The 19,706-nt window shown below is 40.4% G+C and overlaps 1 protein-coding gene across 1 annotated transcript in view; it reads left to right on the forward strand.

Moving 5' to 3' along the window:
• Nucleotides 1–19,706, forward strand: part of TTC6 (tetratricopeptide repeat domain 6) — a 247,165-nt gene that overhangs the window by 80,375 nt on the left and 147,084 nt on the right. The window contains exons 10-15 of the mRNA XM_089680254.1: nucleotides 5,605–5,984; nucleotides 10,381–10,858; nucleotides 11,934–12,063; nucleotides 13,978–14,153; nucleotides 14,266–14,402; nucleotides 18,126–18,295. Of these exons, the coding sequence (XP_089536380.1) occupies nucleotides 5,605–5,984; nucleotides 10,381–10,858; nucleotides 11,934–12,063; nucleotides 13,978–14,153; nucleotides 14,266–14,402; nucleotides 18,126–18,295 (1,471 nt within the window). The remainder of the gene's footprint in view (nucleotides 1–5,604; nucleotides 5,985–10,380; nucleotides 10,859–11,933; nucleotides 12,064–13,977; nucleotides 14,154–14,265; nucleotides 14,403–18,125; nucleotides 18,296–19,706) is intronic.

A 19,706-nucleotide genomic window follows, 5' to 3' on the forward strand; every position in this document is an offset into this window, starting at 1 on the left:
AAAAGAAATGCATGTCTAACAATTTATGTATATATATGGTGTGTCAAGAATATAATGAGAATGAAGATTCTATGTGTGAGCTGAGAAGGGCTCTGTGAAGGGAGAAGCTGACCAAGGTCACTTGGGGTGGGGTGCCACCAGGTATATATTAGAAACACTGATCAGTTGCACTCCAGCCCTGTCAGAGCTGAGACATTGTTTTTTGTGACACTCAGTTCAAGTGCCTTGTATTAGGAAAATTGCAAGTGAGTTTGGAATAGCAGTACACAATAAAATTTTGTGTGAAAAAGTGCATCAGAAATTTTGGAAATTGTGAGGAAAGGTTATGGAGAAGCTGCGCCATCATCTGCACAAGTGTACCGATTGCACAAGGAAGGATGAGAAGGTGTTGAAGACGAACAACGGTCAGGATGCCCTTCTTCGTGAAAAATGGAACATAATGTGGATGAAGTGATGTCTGTTCTCAATCGTGACTGACGGCTCACTATCAGAATGATTGCAGAGGATCGGGGAACTACCAAGTCAATTGTTCATGAAATCGTCTATCACGATTTGAACATGAGTAAAGTGTGTGCAAAACTTGTTCCAAATAACTTGTCACCTGATCAGAAGGAACACCGTCAACTCCTTTGTCAGGACCTATTTCGCCTGTTTGGGAAGAGAGCCTGATTTTCTGAGTCAAGTCCTGGGTGTTTGAGTATGATTCTGAGACGAAGAGACAAAGTTCAGAATGGCACACACCCGTGATTTTTTTTTATTCATGTGGAATTTGTACCTACTGGTCAAACTGTGAATCAAAGATTTTACCTGGAAGTTCTTGGTCTCTTTAAACAAAGAGTTTTTTGTGTGCATCCTAAGATTGTCTTAATTTGAATCCTTCATCACGACAATGCACCGAGTCGAGTTGGTTTGGTGGGGAAGCACCGTGATATGTGTTTCAGCCTAAAACTGTCAAAAAGTTTTAGGCTAAAACACATATCACGGTGCTTCCCCATCTACCTTACAGCCCTGACTTGGCTCCTTGCAACTTTTTCACATTCCCAAAGATGAAGAAGGATTTGAAAAGATGCCTTTTTGGCAGTGTGGTTAATATCCAATGAACTAAAACAAGGATGTTGAAGTGATGTTACAAAATATTCCAGTAAATCATACAGGGGTAGTAAACCGCCAAATTTCGCTAAAACACTTTAGGGGACATTGAACATATTAGAAAAAAAACTAAGAGATTAACCAATGTCAAAAGAAGGGTAGAAAGAAAGAGCAAGGAAGGGGGGATAGGGAGAAGGGAGAGGGTCTTGTCTCTAGTGCATGTAACCTGCTCATAAGGTTGTGGGAAACATGAAGTTTGGCAGGGGTGGGCGTGATGCTAGCGGGAAAGCAGATTGTAATTTACTTTGGCCATCCTTGAGGAGATGGATGATCCCTGGGAAACATGTAGTATTGTACATTTCTGATCTTCTGTTAACTGGGTTTGCCAAACAGTTTCCCACGCGTATAGATAGGCTGGGTATGTAGGAGAGTCCAGACTTAATAGGGCTTGATAAAATTAAGAGACATCTTTGGTTAGTGAAGTGGTCGATGAGGAAATATGTTCAACAGGATTTAAATCTGACAAGGATCTGTTTTTGGAAGAGATCTTATGAATTGGGACAATTGCATGTGCCAGATATCCATGAACATGATCTAGAAAAGACTTTAAGTGTCTCAAGTGGCAGGATTGCTGATGTTCCCTTGGTGTAATAATAAAGCATCGAGTAGCATGCCAAGTTTCGAAATGGATGTCAAAAAATCCTGGCGAGATGTAAGAGTGACTAAACAGTGGTATTATTGGGGAGTTATGTTTCCTGCCATGTTTCAGGTGAAGAGATGAGATTGTTAAAGGAGAAGAGAGCGGAGATAGGTTTCTGTGTTTCTTAGGTATCCATGGTGCTGCTACAAGAGATGAATTACAGAGAGCACTTTCCAATTGTACCCATAGTTCGTTGTTGTGGGAAAATTTGCCATGATCCGCCATGTTGCCATGTTTCTTTAGTCTTGTTGGCACAGATCGAAACAATTGTGGGCGAGAGTGATTCTAATCTTATTTGGACTCTAAAGAATGCAGCAGGGAAAAGAAGCCTATGTAGACCCCATATAATAACATCTGGAAGTAAAATAAAACTCTAGGGAGTACGTTCATCTTTACAATGTTAATCCTTCCTAACCAGGAATGTGATAGCAAGGTCCACCTTTGTAAGTCATGTTTAATAGTGTTCAGGAGCATGATGTAGTTAGACCTGAAGAGGCTAGATTGTTTTGTTTTGAGGAATATTCCCCGGTATTTTAAAGGTGTGGGCTGTCATGTGAAAGGGACAGATGGCTTTAACTGGTTACTTTCCTCAGTCGTTAGGAATCTCAGATTTCGTGAGATTAATTTTGAAATTTGAGATGTTTCCAAGAATGGTAAAGGGTGACATTAAATTTGGGAGGGATATTAAAGGTTGTTGGATACAGAATAAAATATCGTCTGTGTATGCAGAGTATTTGTGAACAGTGTATTTAACTGTAATTCCATGAATATTCGGATCATGGCAAATGGTAGAGAGGAAAGGTTTGAGAGATATTGCAAATAAAAGGGGAAAGAGCAGGAAGACCAGGCTAGGGCCTTTGTGCAAAGTGAAGGGCATGCTCAGAGTTCCATTAATGTGTCCATTTTCCAGCACGTTTGCCAGATTTAATAAAGAAACTGGCCTGTAGCTATTGCAGGCGGTTGGGTCTTTCCCCAGCCTGGGAAGGATGGTGATATGAGTGCAGAGTGTTTTGGGCCTGAAATTCCCACCCCCAGAAACATAGTTTAAGTTGGAAGTGAGATGAGGTATAAGGATGTTCCGAAAGTTGCGATAATATGTAAGAGAAAAGCCATCTGGGCCAGGGGCCTTGCCCATGGCCATGGATCTGAAGGCCAAGAAAAATTAGTTTTCTGAAATGGCTACTTCCTAGGGTACTCAATGTTTTGGAGGGTAAAGAGGGAAGTCCAGCCTGAGAAAAATTGTCCTGTATAAGTTGGTTTTGTAGTTTTATAGTCCTGTGTAAGTACAGTGTGAGTATCAGGGGGAGCCTCAGGGTTTTCTTTCCTGACGTTATATAAATGCTGTTAAAAACTCCCTCCTAATCTAAACTGACACTGTTGTTACAGGTGAAGTATTGCAGTAACTGTAAGGCATGCTTCTCAGCAGCTGGTTGTTTCAGCCAGTGTAGGGTTCGAATTGAATGAAATTGCTTTGGACTCAAACCTTTCGCGAGTGGTGCTTCTAACATTTGTTACAGTTCCTGTCTGAAGTGTTCTTACTTTTTGGTTCTTTTTACCACTTTGTGTTTAGGCCATTTTAAATTATCATGGATTTGAAGTGATTAAATAAGCTCATGGGTGTAGGCACAGCCATGAGATTGGTGTCGCTTTTTAAGCCAGCGTTCAGTAAAAGTGATCCAGGTGGCTCTACAGCCACCTGATCACTTCTACAGTAGTGACAAGGGCCAGTGGTAGTGGGTGGTTCATTCACTCTCCTATTCCTCAGAAACTTCCGTAAAGCATCCCATTCCCTGATCTCCTTTGTGACAAATGAATGGCAAGAGTTTTGTTAATTCTAGTTTCAACTCTGTCATTCCTTGGCTACTGCATTTGGGGAAACAACTAATCAAGCAAGATCTTGCTACGGGGAGACATCTGGGGCCTAACGGAAAAAAAGAAAGTTAATTGTATAAAAAAATGTAAAAGCACCCTGTCCCGCCTTCGTATACACCTGAATGCAAACACGTGCATAGGTTCCCACATGTGTATGAACACAGTGATTGCACCATACATGTGAGGTATCACCACAAACATTGAATCCTGTAAAAGCTTTTAAAGCTTCAACCATGAAAAATTTTAGGTACCATAGTTTTTCACATTTCACGCGTGCAGTTTTCAGTCTTGACATGTTTGGTATCTGTTTACTCGATGCTATCATATCTTTTAAATTTAACCAGAAAATTGAGCATTATATTGTGTTTGTGTGCACTAAAATTCATGTTGGTGTATTTTTTCCTGAAAATATGGGTGTGAAAAACAGCTGCATAAATATTATGCAACATAAAAAATTGCAACTGCCACCAATTTATTCTCCACAGCCTCTGCTCTGCGGATCTAAATAATTTTCTAGCAAAATTGCTGATTTTAACATGTGTTAAAAATAAAAGTTTTGCTTTGGAAACAAAGTGGTTAACAGACCCTTCTGTGTAAGGAAGCTTCTTGCTCAATGCAAACGAATCTAAGTGATCCTTTGCAAACCAATTGTTGAATTACACAGCAGTAAAACATGGCAGATGGACTAACCTTTCTCTATCCAGAGCAAAATATGTTTTGCTTTTACATACACATTTAATCCGTTAGAAAAAAAACCTTCTAAAAAAAGAGACTGGCAAAGACATAATTATACATCATAAACTGTAATCTTTAAAAGGAAAAGTTATGTCTGATGACCAGGTCTCTTTAAAATGGTTATAAAGGCCATGTTTCCCTCCTAGAATAAAGAAGTTAGGCCCCTTTCACATGGGAGATCTGATCAAGACCACTTGTCAATTTTTCTGGACCTGATCGGCTGGTCCATATATTCCTCTGATCCCCCACTGAGCAGAGCAGAGCGGGCTGCGTCTGTGCCTACTCTGTATAAACAGGGCGGATATGGACCTGTCATCCACCTGCTCTACTCTGCTCAGTGCGGAATCAGAGGACTGATCCCCCGCTGAGTAAAGCGAAGTCCACCCTGTGTGAAAGGGACCTGATACTTACCTGCTCTGTGCAAAGGTATTGCACAAAGCAGCCCTTTATCTCTTCCTCTGGGGTACCCACCAGTGTTCTGTACTCCCATAGTAAGCTGGCTGCTATGTGGTGAACTCATGCAGGTACGCTCCCAAGCTAGGTTGTGCACCTCCGTAGACACACACAGCTCTGCTTGGCCACACCTCACGCTATTGCCTCATAGTATTTGAGTGACAGCAGCAGGAGCCAATTGTTCCCACTGCTGCCTCTGTGTTCTGTGAGAAAAGGAAGAGGGGAGAGCACTACTGCAGACCGGCACAGTGCTGTATCGGGAAAGGACTCCGGGGAAAATGCAACTGGGGCATTTTATACCTTAATTCAAGAAATTCATTAAAGTAAAACATGTCTAGACTTTAGAACTTTATATCAAAGGAAAGCCACAAGTATTTGAATTGTTTGCATTAGGCTGTACAACCTGTGGGTCAGATAATGTAAGGGTGGGTCAAGGGGAGGCTCTACTTGTATGCTACGTGTGTCCAATATTTATGACAATAAGTGGGAGAGTCTTTTCTGCTTCATTGTTTCTTAAAATGAAAGGTGAGCTCTTTATATGATTGCTGTTGGCATAAACTCCTCTTTAGTGCTCAGTTCATTTTCTCCAGTTCTATTGACCAATAAAAATGAAAGCATAACCGTCTTTGGTGTCTTCAGGTATATGATTAAGAATGAAAGGGAAAATATAACTGGTTGCTATGACCAGTAGTGTTCCCCATTGCATAATAGAATCTATGCAATCAGATTTTATACTTTTGTCTTTTTCCCAACAGAAAACACACTCTGCATCTACTCCAAATATATTGATGTCAAGGGAAAGCAAATTCAATTTTATAGCTGATTTTCAGACAAGCATGAAGGAGCTTGCAGCATGGAAGAAGCAACATTTCAAGCCATTAGAATCAATATCTGTCTGTCTAGGTAAAGAAACAGAGGAGCAAAAACCAAAAATAATGCCAAGCATCTCTGCACAGACAGCCTTGGTTATTGACCAAGACAAAGAGTTGATTCATACAGAAGTGGGGGCAGTTCCACAACCGACTTTGAAGCATGTCAAGAGGAAGAAATATAAGAAGAAGAAAGGACACATAGATCCAAAGAAGCTGAAAATGATATTACAGGAGCTAAAACGACCGCCACAGACCCTTAGAAGGTAAATTATTATGATGTACAGAATAGGACTATGGTTAGGTGATGGGTTATGGGTTATAGATTTTTCTTCCAAGTTCCTTTCTGGTATTTGTATTTCCTAAAATTTCCCCAGCAGGGTTCTATGAACTCTTTGTGCAATTATGTTGTAAAGCGCTGAGCAAACTGTTGATGCTATATAAATCCTGTATAATAATAATAATAATGTTATAGTGGGTACTGGACTCCTACTTACCAAAAGTGTGTGTTTACTCTGTGTCCCTCATTCTGAGAAGATACAGCATAGCTCTTTAAGCCCAATTCCAGGCAGAACATGTTTCATTTTGGATAGAATGGGCAGAGTAACCATTATGATTTAGGCTCTGATGGAAAATCTCTCCAAAGGGGACAAAGATAAAAACCAGAAGAGTGGGGAGATGTTAGACCTTCTGACAATGTTTTTATTGCTGTCTGTGCTTTTTCGTTCCAATAACAACTACTCTGCACAGAGCTCTTCAGGGACTTACAGTCACTCTACTTGTCTACTCCTTGGTTAAACATTTAATGTTGCACAGTCTCCCTTTTAAACGGAACTGTATGCTTCACTTTAACCACTTTCCCTCCACCCTATAGCAGTTTTACTTCTACAGGGTGGCATTTCTGTGCAAAATCACACATATATATGTGAGTTTTCACTTCCACCACAGGGGGGCGCATGGCTGAAATCGTCTGCTATGAACTGTCACAGCACAAAACGATCTACAAGCTCCGGCGAGCAACTGCAGATTGTCAGTTAGGGAGGAAGAACAGGGCTATGGCTATGTTTACATAGCTTTCACTCTGTTGTGACAGGAGGGAGTTATGAATTGAGTCTCTCTGCAGAGCTGAGAACACGATCCATCATTTCCCCTAGTAAAAGCACCACCTAGTGTACACCAAGCACATAGCTAGGCATACACTCAACCCTTTGATCACCCTAGCAGTTAACCCTTTCCCAACCAGTGTCATTAGTACAGTGATTAGTGCATATTTTTAGCATTGATCACTGTATTAGTGTCACTGGTTCCCACAAAGTGTCCGTTAGTGTAAAAATGTCTTCCGCAATATCGCAGTCCCACTATAAGTCACTGATTGCTGCCATTAGTATAAAAATAAAAAAAATGCCAGTATATGTACCATAGTTTGTAGACGTTATAACTTTTGTGCAAACAAATCAATATACAATTATTGGGATTTTTTTTAACCAAAAAAATCTAGCAGAATACATTTTGGTCTAAATTTCTGAAGAAATTAGATTTAAAATTTTTTTTTCATTGGATATGTTTTATAGCAGAAAAAAATATATATTTTTTTCAAAATTGTCGGTCTTTTCTTGTTTATAGCGCAAAAAGTAAACCTGCAGAGGTGATCAACGATCACCAAAAGAAAGCTCTATTTATGGGAAAAAGGGACATGAATTTAATTTGGGTACAGCATTGCATGACCGTGCAATTGTCAGTTAAAGTAACTCAGCGCTGTATCGCAAAAAATGGCCTGGTCAGGAAGGGCGGTAAATCCTCCGGAGGGCAAGTGGTTAAATTTAGAGGGTTCCTGTTACAGTGTCTAGGCTCAATGTTTATAAACCTGATTCTCCAACTGAGGTTATTCCTCTGCACTCAGTCTTTGATTGATTGATTGATTGATTGGGAATTTCCAGACAAGCAACTCCTTGTCCCTAAATTTTTCAAGACACTCTGTTCCTTTCCAGAAGGTTTTATAAAAAAAAACAGGGCTACACCTCCTGATTGATTTTCCAGTCTCTCTTCCTGAAAAGGCCTTACCATCTCTATTATTAAGGCATTGTCCTTTAAGGACCCCACTGACAAAAAAATAAGAAGCTCTTGCTCCTACATTCTATTCCTTAGCAGGATCACCCTTAAACATTTATTAGTCACTGTTCTTCCCAGACTTTAGCTACTTGGTCTATATCACTAAGGTCTCTTGCACATTGGCATCATGCAGTACTGATACTTACTCAGGAACTTGAGAACCCTGTGTGCCAGGGGCCAGAAACTGGGTGTAAAGACCTGAGTAATGTTGAGTATAAGCGAGTAAAGGTGCATAAGCGTATAGACGAATAAGTACAATTCTTCTTCACTGTCAGTATTGTGATATGCTCATTTATACTTACATAAACATGCTTAGAGATGAGTAAACATGCCTCTAATTTCAGATCAGTAAAATACCATTTTTAACTCCCGTGTGCAAGAGGCCTAAGTGTAAATTAAGAGGCTGCTGACGTTAATCCACATTTTATTGATCTCATTGACCAGACGACCATCGCTTCACATTTTATGTATGATGCAGTACTGGATGCTTGCCATCTGTTACCACGGATATCCTTTTCTTCAGTTCAGATTCACATAGCAATCTGGCAAAAGTGCTGGTCAGAGGATAAAATTGTCAAAAAAGCAACAATCGCTTACATCAGATGTGCAAGCATAGGGATTTCAGCAAAGTATTCATGTCCTGCATCCATCAAAATGTTCATTTTGCTTCTCAAGGGTGCATTCAGCCTGCCCATACACGGTTTGAATCTTGGTCGGTCTCTGCTGAACCGGCCAAGATTCGAACTGTCTATGGCCAGCTTTAGGACCCTTGCTCTGAGACCCCTCCAGAGTGGGCATGTGACATTAAGGGCCAGATTTCCTATTAGGCACTGTAGGCATGTGCCTACAGGCTCCTTCATAGAGGGGCATCATGCCCGTCTGGAGAGAGAGAGAGAATTCTGCTCCTCTCTCTTTTTCCATAGCTTCAGGGGTGCAAGCAGCTGCAGGCAGTTTAGTTATGCTACTAGCAAAGTGGGATGTGTACCAACTGAGGAATTGCTCTCCTCCATGACAGCTGCCTCTGGATGGAATGTAGTGCCATAAAACTGTGATCCTGTGACAGGACATCACCCAGCAATCCCCACACCGAGAGCTGGCTAATCAGTCTACCTCTTCTGCGTAGGGGTTGTAAATTTCTACTGGATGCCTTCATCTCCTACCTCTGACTCCTCAGAGGAGTCTACCTCTGACTGACTCAGCATCACTCTTCCTCCATTCCCATCCAGCAGCCTCCTCTATCCCATCTGATCAGTTACTGCAGATTACAGGAGTCTTCCATCTATGGACTGATTGCATACACTACACTACCTCCCTGACAGGGCTATCTGTCACAGTCATCCCCAGCTGTCATCCCATCCAAGTCCCAGGCTGACATTGCTTGTATGGATCGGATGGAGAAGTCCTGCCATCATTAGCAAGTTTTGTCCCTTCTAGAGAGGTTTTTCACCTTGCCAAGGCAAGGTCCCTTCCAGGATACCCCTGCCTCCTATGCTGTCTATGACCCCTGCTTTCTGATCCCCTCCTTGGTGGACCTTTAAATTAAATAAACAGTGTCATGATGTTCCATTTTTATTGGATTGCACCAGTTAAGCGCTGGTGAGGATTCCCTTATGTGGATGTTGCAGCCTGTTTAGTGTGAGATCAATCACCCATGAAAGTGATCACGCAGCAGGTTGTTTATGAGAAGTAGTGACTGGGGACTCTGATACAAGAGGGAACACTATGGATCCTGATGTAAAGGGGAGCACTGCTGACTGTGATGTAAGGATGGGGGGTGGGGACGCTTTGGTGACCAGAGACCACCTTACATCAGAGTTCCCCTTTACCATGATGGTCCACAGTGCTCCCATTACATCTGAGTTCCCCTTTACATCAGGATCCAAAGAGATCCCCCTTGCACTGTAAGGAGGAACCTTGCAGATTCTGATGTAAATGAGAACTCTAAGGACTCTTGTGTAAGGGGGGGCTCTGGTAAGTAGAGACTCTTATATCAGAGTTTTCCTTTACATCACAGCCCTCAGTGTTACCCTTTACATCAAAGTCAGCAGCATTCCCCTTTACACATATAGAAAGATTTATATTGAAATATTTTATCAAGAAAAAAAGGGTGAGGGGAGGGGGCGCAGCGGTGTGCTTTAGAATCCTATGCCTATGGGCTCCTGAGATGTAAGTCCAGCCCTGGAGACATTATATTACTCAGTTGTATATTACTCTGTTGTACTCCCAGTAGAACACTTGGTCCAAGAATTAACTTTGCAACAACAATTCTGAGGGCAGTGTGTGGGAATGCAGAGTTTGTTTTTATTAATGTGGTTCAGTTATTACTAAGATTTTAAAGAGCATTCTTTCAAATTTGGTTTGTATGTGAGAGTTCGCTTTAAACATACCATTTAAACCATCTACACATTACAGGCTATCCACTGCAAGTCTTAGAATACACCATGCAGTATGAAACAGCAATGCCCGTACTATGGGATTATATTGTACTTGCACATAAAATACAAATATTTCTAATTAAAATTACAGCCCTGGTTTATATTTATATCCATACAGATCTGTGTCAGTTGAAAGACTGCCCATTGGTTCAAGACCCACTCAGCATCTGCGGAGCTCCAGTCTTCCTCGCCAGTTAGACTTTTCATCCTTCATGAGAATACATGGGGGTGCCCAGACTGGTCAGGATCTTCGAGAATGGGTGAGAGATATTTGGAATAATTGGTTTGATGACGTTTTTCCACCAAGTCGGGCATCTATGGAAGATGAAACACAGTACTTTGATATAGCTGGTCCTTTGATTCAACCTGATCCTGAAAAGAAGGAGGAGACACCATGGACAGCAGGTCTGGATTCAGTACCACCTGTCCTTGTAGAGGACCCAGCAGCATCTGTGCAAGATGTGGAGAGAGAGATTTCCTATCTTACCAGTTTAATAGAGAAGCAAGAGAGACCATCTGTATTCCACTACTGCAGAAGAGGTGCCCTGCACAGAAAACTAGGGAATCTACGTCTCGCCTTACAAGATTTAGATATGGTAAGAAGCTGAAAAAAGCTTTAAAACTTTCCTAAAATCTATTTGTGAAAGTTAGCCTGTGAGGATGGAAATGTGGACGCAGCTCTTGCTGACTTGTTTTATGTGCAGACTGGGAGCTGTTATCTGATCCTCACATTAGTGTGCTGCTGTTTCTCCTCCCTGAGCTCCTTATGCATCTGAGAACAGTGTATGTGATCACTTATAAAAAAGGTACTCATAATATTTTTTTATATGTATACAGTGCCTTGAAAAAGTATTCATACCCCTTGAAATTTTCCACATTTTGTCATGTTACAACCAAAAACGCAAATGTATTTTATTGGGATTTTATGTGATAGACCAACACAAAGTGGCACATAATTGTGAAGTGGAAGGAAAATGATAACTGGTTTTTAAAATTGTTTACAAATGCTGTAAATATCTGAATGTCTGCTGGGGAAACCAAAACATCTGGGAGCATCAATCTTCTCTTTCCCTGCATTAAGGTAATAAATGTCCTCTGTATCTGTACTCATTCCTCATCTCATCCCCCCTTACACTTACCTGAGCTTGATCTTGATTCAGTGCTGTGTCCGTCTGCATCAGTTTATCTTCTCACGGGGCAGCATCTGGAGCCAGTGTCTCCTGCTGCTGTCAATCAAAATCTGTGATCAGAGAATGGGGAGCAGAACCAAGACACACTGTCTGTGTCGGGATCAAGCCCACAAGAAACTTCCTGTTGGAAGCTGTTTCCTATGGGGGTGCACCAAGAAGAGAAGAAACAGAGAAAGCCAGGAGGTGACTCAAGAAGAGGAGAGTCAGGCAGCTCCATGCAAAACCATTGAACAGAAGAGGTAAGTATAACATGTTTGTTTAAAAAAAAAATTTAAGCTTTACAGTCACTCTAATACTAATTAGTCAGATAAGGTAGGCTTATGACCAGATGTTATTTCCAAATAATCATTTTCTCTGTCCAGTAAATCCAATTCTATTGCCACATGGATCTGATCTAGAAAAATACATCATCATCCCATAAAAAATTTGTGTATGTATATATAAAATTGGAACACATAACCCACTTATGTTTTCTTCACAGGTTATAAAACAGGAGCCGCAATTTCTGGATGCATATTGGCATAGACATCTGATTTTCTTGCTGCAAGGGAAAACAGATGAGGCTCTAGATGACTTGAACTTCATTATTAAATATAATAAAACACATGCAGGTAAGCCTTTTGCTCAGCTGAGTACCTTGTATGGGACTGTATACTGAGAATGGAGCCACTTGGGAGACAGGGAGAGAGAGAGAGGGAGATGTTGTACGATTGTTACCCTCACCTGGCAGTCATAGAGAAGGATGAGCTGCCAGGATCCACTCCTCCAGCTACAGCCTCTTCTTAAACTCCTGTCATAGGAGCTGTGCTGTGCCCGGATATCTGCTTTCCAGCTCCTTGGTGATCTCACTGCAAGCAGAGGTGGGGCTGGAGCATGGGGCAGCCGTGGGGGGAAAAAAAATCACAGATCACCCAGGGGGATAGGAGTGGAGGACAAGTGACATCTGGACGGTTGGAAGCAAAGGATCGGGAAGAGATCAGCAGATATTGTGTGCTGGAGTTCCCGCACTTCACCAATTTGTGTATGTGAGCTCTCCCCGCTCCCTGCCATGGTCAGCTGTCTGCTATAAGATGATCACTCCTTGGCTGGCTGCTTGTTCTCTCTCCCTCCATGTGCACTCTCCCTGAAGATCGACCCTGGAACCAGCCCTGGTCACCTGTTACATGAGTCCCCCCTTAAAAATTCCACCCTAGGCAAATGCCTTGTTTGGCTAGCGGTAAATATGCCCCTGAAGACCTGTTACATCTTTGTGAGGTGTGTTTTGTTCCTGAACATACTGTATTTTCTGGGTGGCGTCAAAAGGGGATTGCTTATCAACAGTGAGTTGCTTTGAAGTACCTATTAAGGAGATCAGGAAAAGGAATGTCTTTAAAGGTAGGGAGCAATCAGATGTGGGAACCCAGGATCTTTCTTCAGAGTCGAAGCCCTCACAGCCAATCAAATACTGAGGATTTCCACAAGATGTCTTGGAATCCAGGAGGACTCCAGGAGGAGTCAGGGAGTCTGACAGGATATACCCAACCTCTAAGGGAATTAAATACCAGCATTAGATCGCTGACATAATCATAAAGATAATGCAGTAGCAACTGATCTGCATTGTGCTTGAAGAAGACATCCCGGTATTTCGCATAATGAGTCGGAATAGGGGAGGTAAGCTTGGAGATAGCTAAAGAGAGAGGTTTGGCTGGCAAGACCTTGATGAGGCATGTAAAATGACAGAAGACCCACAGGTGAGGAACCGGGAGGTGGGTTGTTGGAGCAAAGGAAGGCCCAGAGTGAGCATAGACTTGTGATGAGTGGGGATGAGCTTGGGCATGTGCGGATCCTAGTCCAAATCCATATGAGCAGCCCACCAGAAAGCTGCCACCTGCACTTGGAAAATTATCTGCGGGGAATTCCTTATCCTGCAGCCACATGTATGCAAGGGGTGTGTATACATGCGTCTATAAGGTGGGGAATGCTTGGGACACAGATGATTGGCCCAGCACATCAAGAGCTTGGCGGTGGGCTTTTTCATGTGGGTTCAGTCTAGGGTCCTAATACACTATATTGCCAAAAGTATTGGGATGCCTGCCTTTCCACACACATAAACTTTAATGGCATCTCAGTCTTAGTCTTTAGGGTTCAATATTGAGTTGGCCCACCCTTTGCAGCTATAACAGCTTCAACTTCTGGGAAGGCTGTCCACAAGGTTTAGGAGGGTGTCTATGGGAATGTTTGACCGTTCTTCCAGAAGCGCATTTGTGAGGTCAGGCAATGATGTCGGACGAAAAGGCCTAGCTCATAGTCTCCGTTGTAAGAGAACAACAATTTTCACAACCAGCCAGCCAGGGGGTGGCCTTTGCAGATGGGTGACTATTTCTCTGCTGTGCCCTGCATAGTTGTCACCAGTAACAAGCTTGTCAGTGTGACATTGTCCCCAGTGATGTTTTTTTACTATAAACTGTTCTGGAATATCAAGAGAAATGCCAAAAGATAAAAAGCACTTAATATTGCTCTTTTCTGCTATACTGTATACAAATCAGATGCATACCTGTCCAAAGCTGAGATATACAAGCAGAAGAAGGATTACACTTTGGCTATAGTGAACTATACACAAGCTCTTAAGTGTCAGCCAATGAATGATGACATCTATTTCCGTCGAGCACAGATGTACGAAGCTCAGGATGAACTTATTATAGCCATGGATGATTATGCCCAGGTATTTATATGCAATAAATATAATCATCTACTGCTTCCAAAAACATCCTATATGATGACCTATATGATAAAGACATGAACTGGCAAACAGAGGTTTTTTTTAATTCTTCCAGTGCTTTTCTCATAATCCCAGTCGGACAGATGCTCTTATGAAGCATGGAATGTACTATTTTGAGAACAGCAACTGGAATGCAGCAGTACAGGACTTCACAGCTGCCACCAAACAGGACTTTACTAATGTGGAGGCCAGGTAAGGACCTGTGCTTGCTGATTGTGACTTTTCCAACATAGAGAGCTTCAGAATTTTTGCTGTCAACAAAATCATGCAGCAGAGAGTCTTATTTAAATCCCCCATTCAGATTTGCTTTTTATGAAATTTACATTTTCATTTTTGGCCAAATTTTTCTCATTCCCTGTGGCAGACAAAAAAATTATAATTTTTGTTACACACATGGCACAGCGAAATTCTTCTGAAGGGGAGAGTGAATATCTGCAATACCTTCCAAAGTTTTATGAAACTAGACACCCTTAGATTATTCCAAATCACAATCTTTATATATATATATCTATATATCCACATTCCATATAAGTTCTGTTATCTGCTTTGCAGTGTTGCAGAGTGGTTGTCGTTTACTACTTATTCTCCCTTGTAATGTCAGTGAGTCAACCATCCTTTTGAAAACAATGAATTTCATTAATTTTTATATTATTATACAGGATTTATTTAGCGCCAACAGTTTGCGCAGCGCTTTACAAAATGAAGGTAGACAATACAGTTGTAAATACATATAAATGGTGCCACAGAAAAAAATATATAACTCTCACTAAACCAAACACAAAAAGAAAATATATTCTACCAGCTGAAAAATACGCCCTATATACCCCAAAAATATATGTATATAAATTTATCCAAAAATATATAAAGTTTATCCTTAACGGACTAATAAAACAAATGAATAAATAAAAGAAAAAGACTCATGACCATATGATGTCTTAACAATAATAACATAAAAATGTGCAAAAAATATAAACTTAAAATCTTGATATATTAAAAATTTGTGAGAAAACAATTAAGGTCAATGTCAATATTTAACCCATATGGTTTCAAGGAATTCAACTCATAAACCTAGTACGTCTCTTTCCTTGAAATTTCATTTATCAAATCGGATCCTCTCCAATGGGGTTTGGCAATATCTATCCCGTAAAAGGTTAACAAGCTGGGATCGCAATCATGTACCAGTTTAAAATGTCTTGATATGCTGTGCTTATCGAAACCCTTTTTTATATTACCTATGTGTTCACCTTTTCTAGTTTTCAAACATCTCCCTGTTCTACCAATATATTGAAGGTGACATGGACATTCCAAAATATAGATAACGTGTGGAATTGCATGTAATCAAAGAATTGATTTTGTATTCCTTATTAGAGAATGAGGAGTAAAAGGATTTCCTTTTTTATCTTAGATTTGTTTTTCACTGTCTTACATACTTTACACTTGTTACAGTGGAAAAACCTTTTTAAATTTGGAAATAAATCAACTGTTTTAGGGGGGTCAATCACGTTATGGGCTATTCTTGTCCTTAAAGACCTATTTTTTCTGTAAACAAATTTCGGTGTTACAGGTATAATATTTTTAACATATTATCTTTTAATAAATAGGCCAGTATTTTTTAAAAATAAGTTCAATGCTTTTATACTGCATATTATAATTGGTAATGAAGGAAATAATATTGTCATATCTTATAAGATCCTTCTTATTACTTAGAAACATCTCTCTATCCTTTTTAATGATTGAATCTCTTTCATTAACAAGAAACCTTTTCTCATACCCTTTTTCAATGAATCTTTCAATTAATATATCAGTTTGATCCAAAAAAATCTTTATTTTCACTGCAATTTCTTTTTATTCTGGTGAATTGGCTTCTTGGTGTGCTTTAAAGCCACCTTGGATGATGCCCACTAGACACAGGTATATAACTATTTTTATCAACATCCTTAAAGTAAGTCTTAGTAACAATATTTTACATAGCATAAGGTTTAGAAAATCTATTTGATAAAAATTGCTGGTGACAGTAAACCTCAGGCCATATTTATTGTTATTAATGTATTCCATAAAGCCATCAAGATCTTTTTGGGTCCCACTCCATACAACAAGGATGTCATCAATGTACCTCTTATACAGCGCCATCTCTGGCCATTTGTTGTATATACGCCTTTACGTTGTTGTTAAGAAGTATTTTTATACCAAAAAAAAGTTATTATTCATGGCCAATTCCAATAATTCAATAATTAGGTTTCTTTGAGCTCTTTTTAAATGTGATTTCTGTTTTAGGGCCCATTTTACTGCCTTAATCCCATCTCTCTGATTGATATTAGTATATAATGACTCTACGTCTATTGTTACCAATATAAAATCATTGCCATTACAATACAATTTGAACTTACAATCTCGGATTGTGCCTGTTCCTTAACAGTGGTTAAAAGAGAAGTATGGGTTTAACAAAAAAAATTATGCTCACCTAGGTGGATACAGCAATGATCAGATTCATCTTTCCCCCGCCGCCTCTAAGACTGAGAACTGAGCATTCAAAGACCTCTGAACACTCGGTTCTTGCTCTTCATTGAGCAGAGACACAGTGACTGTCCATCTCCAGCTCTGTGCTCTGCCCCTCCAACACACCAGGATGTGGACGGGGTGGGAACTGGTGGCTTAGTCTCCCAGCGGCTCACTGAGAGGCTGAGCCAGCTGCTGGTCCGGGGGGGGGGGGGTTGGGGGTGTCTCTTATGTAGAGACGAAGATCCTAAAAATATCAGGCTTTTTGCCAGGGACCTGAAGAGCTTCTTAAAAATTGTTGCTGTTATTGATGTCTTCTTTCCTATCTAATCATCTAAGACTATATGAGTGACAAAAGTGAAACCACTTTCTTAGGAATTGACATTTTTCTGAGGTTTTTCATTAATGATAAAAATGTACGTTCCTGCTGGTCCTCTGTTTGGTGCATTTCTTGGATGAACAAGAAAAGCCCCCTTCACTCCAATGCCTTTTATGCCAATAATAAAACAATTGAAGCAACCAAAAATAACTGATCATCTATCATAAAGTCAGAGTAAATGAAAATGGTTGCCAGTTGGTTGCTATAGGTTCCTGAATTTTGCTTTTTGTATCTTAGAGTAGGCATACGACCCAATAATTGCAGGATATGGTCCTAAAGTCAAGCATTGATTATGATTTCCAGGCTGTTTTTAAGCTGCTAGGCAGTAATGAGTGCCTCTGTCAGACAATGGTGATCACTATTGCCAAATAATTGTTTTCTGATTTGTTGGCAAAAACTCATTGCAAGTGAGCCATAGAACACAAGCAATGATCAAAGTACTTTGCTATCAATGGTGTCTATTTCAGGAAAGCATTGCATCTGGTTTGGGTGCTAGAGCCTGAAATGACTTGAGCATTGATGGACGGACAGATATCTCCTTGTCCATTGCTCTCCAGGAGATATCTGCTCACCTATTGACAGTTTTAATAAATAATTCAGTGGCAGCACATATTTCCACGAGGAAACAAAAATTTAGATTGCAAGCTCCATGAGCAGGGCCCTCTTATTTCTTCTGTATTGAACTGTATTGTAATTGCACTTCCCCCGTTAAATTGTAAAGTGCTGCCTAAACTGCTGGTGCTATATACATAATTTTTATAATGATAATAATGTAGGCTGTTCATTAGGGAAACTTAGATTACTTCACTTTTGTTCAGAAATTGCAGAACTGCATACATAGTAAATGTATCTGCGAACAGCTAATCCTATATTTATTCATAGCAATAGTATCTACTAAAATGTAAAATCATCAATTGAATATTCTGGTATTTGGGTACATTCTCCTGTAACACTTTTTACTCTTTTTTTGATGAGATTATTTTTAAACGTGTGACCAAAGCAGATGAATGTGATTTGTAAAGTGTACTTCCATATAACAGAACTTACCGTGGAAGAGCTTATACCAAGCTTTCCCGCTACAATGAGGCAGCAGAAGACTTTTCAGCCGTCATTCATTTGGATCCTAAGAACTGGATGGCTTTTTATTACCGAGGATGTTTGCTGCGCAAGTGCTATCCACACCATGCCCTGCAAGACTTCAGCATCTCTGGTAAAAAAAAAATGTTCAGAGGGAGAGCTTAGCAATGACAGTCTCCATGTTTCTCTCATTTAACTTCCCCCAACTCTAAATATGAATCCTCCTTAATCTAACCCTAACACTTAACCTCAACCTAATACTTTCTATTCACCCTTACCCTAATATGTAATATATCATAATATCATTTAATTCTCTAAATCATAACCATAACCTTAAAGTATAACTAAAGGCAGAACTTTTTTAGTTTTGGATAGAGTAGAGCGGGCTTAGAATGCTTGTCAGTTTTTGTTTCTGTCTGTGCCCCCGTTAAGGAGATTGACCTTATCGAAAATGAAAGAAAAGAAAATCCCCTCAAAAGTAATAGGGGGGAAATCTTGCAATGGAGACACTGGTCCTGGTGATCTGGGGTTTCCCAAGGATTTCCTTTAATTTACAGGGATTTCCTCTCACTTCCTGTTTTGGCTATGGGACAGGAAGTGAATGTAAACTCCCCAATGGGACACAGATGATGAAAACATATTTGACAGGCGTTATACTGTAACCCTCCCTTGCTCTATCCAAAATAAAAAAAAAAAGTTTTGCCTATAGTTCAACTTTAACCCTTGTAACCAAATCAAATTATTGGCTCTGAAAGCCACCTCTTGTGCTAGATTCTTGGCACAAACAGAAATATAGGCATCCAAAGCTTCATAAAAACTGTGACTTTAAAGCGGGACTAAACTCTGCAATTTACTCATCTCCCCCTTCCAGCAATGCGGCAGTTACATCCTTCGCAGGCTGCTGTAATCTTCTCTCCAGGTTGTCAGCCTCTTGATTGACTGGCAGGGGGTGGCGTCATCTCATGTATGTGCACAGGAGTCAATCATTCTAAAACAGCCAAACTGTGCCAGGAATGCACACTGAGCTGCGGAACTTTAAAAGTAAACTTCAAGCGTTGTCCCAGCTACATTTGCCTTTCGGGTTTCCCTATTGGCTAGAGGCCATACATTTTAGTTAAAGACCAATAGAGAGGCAGTAGAGTTGAGAGGGATTGGGTCCAATTTGAGAGACAAGCAGAATAAAGATGGCACATGGATTTGGCATTTAGAGTATTACAGCAGCAAGCCATGGTTGTGGTCAGTGACACGGCTTACGGTCAGATTTCATCAGGATCATGCTCACAAGCAAAGAGCAGGTGCCTGGTTCTTTACAGGAGTATACAAACAGTTGGGAAATCTGAATATAAGCTGTTCCATTGGTCAAGGGCCCTGGGCTGCTGCTGTAATTCTCCAAGCCAACTCCTGTGCTGCTTCCACCATCAGTTTTTCAGCAAAAGAAACCTCTACACTTTTTCTTCATATGCTCAGTTTGAACCACCTAAATGTTAGTGTTTTTTGAACACTGAATGCCTAAATTTATCCTACCCAGTGTCAGAATTATTTAT

Source organism: Staurois parvus, unplaced genomic scaffold (assembly GCF_062004578.1).
Source record: "Staurois parvus isolate SC_StPar_1 unplaced genomic scaffold, SC_StPar_1.0 ptg000237l, whole genome shotgun sequence".
Classification (NCBI taxonomy): Eukaryota; Metazoa; Chordata; class Amphibia; order Anura; family Ranidae; genus Staurois; species Staurois parvus.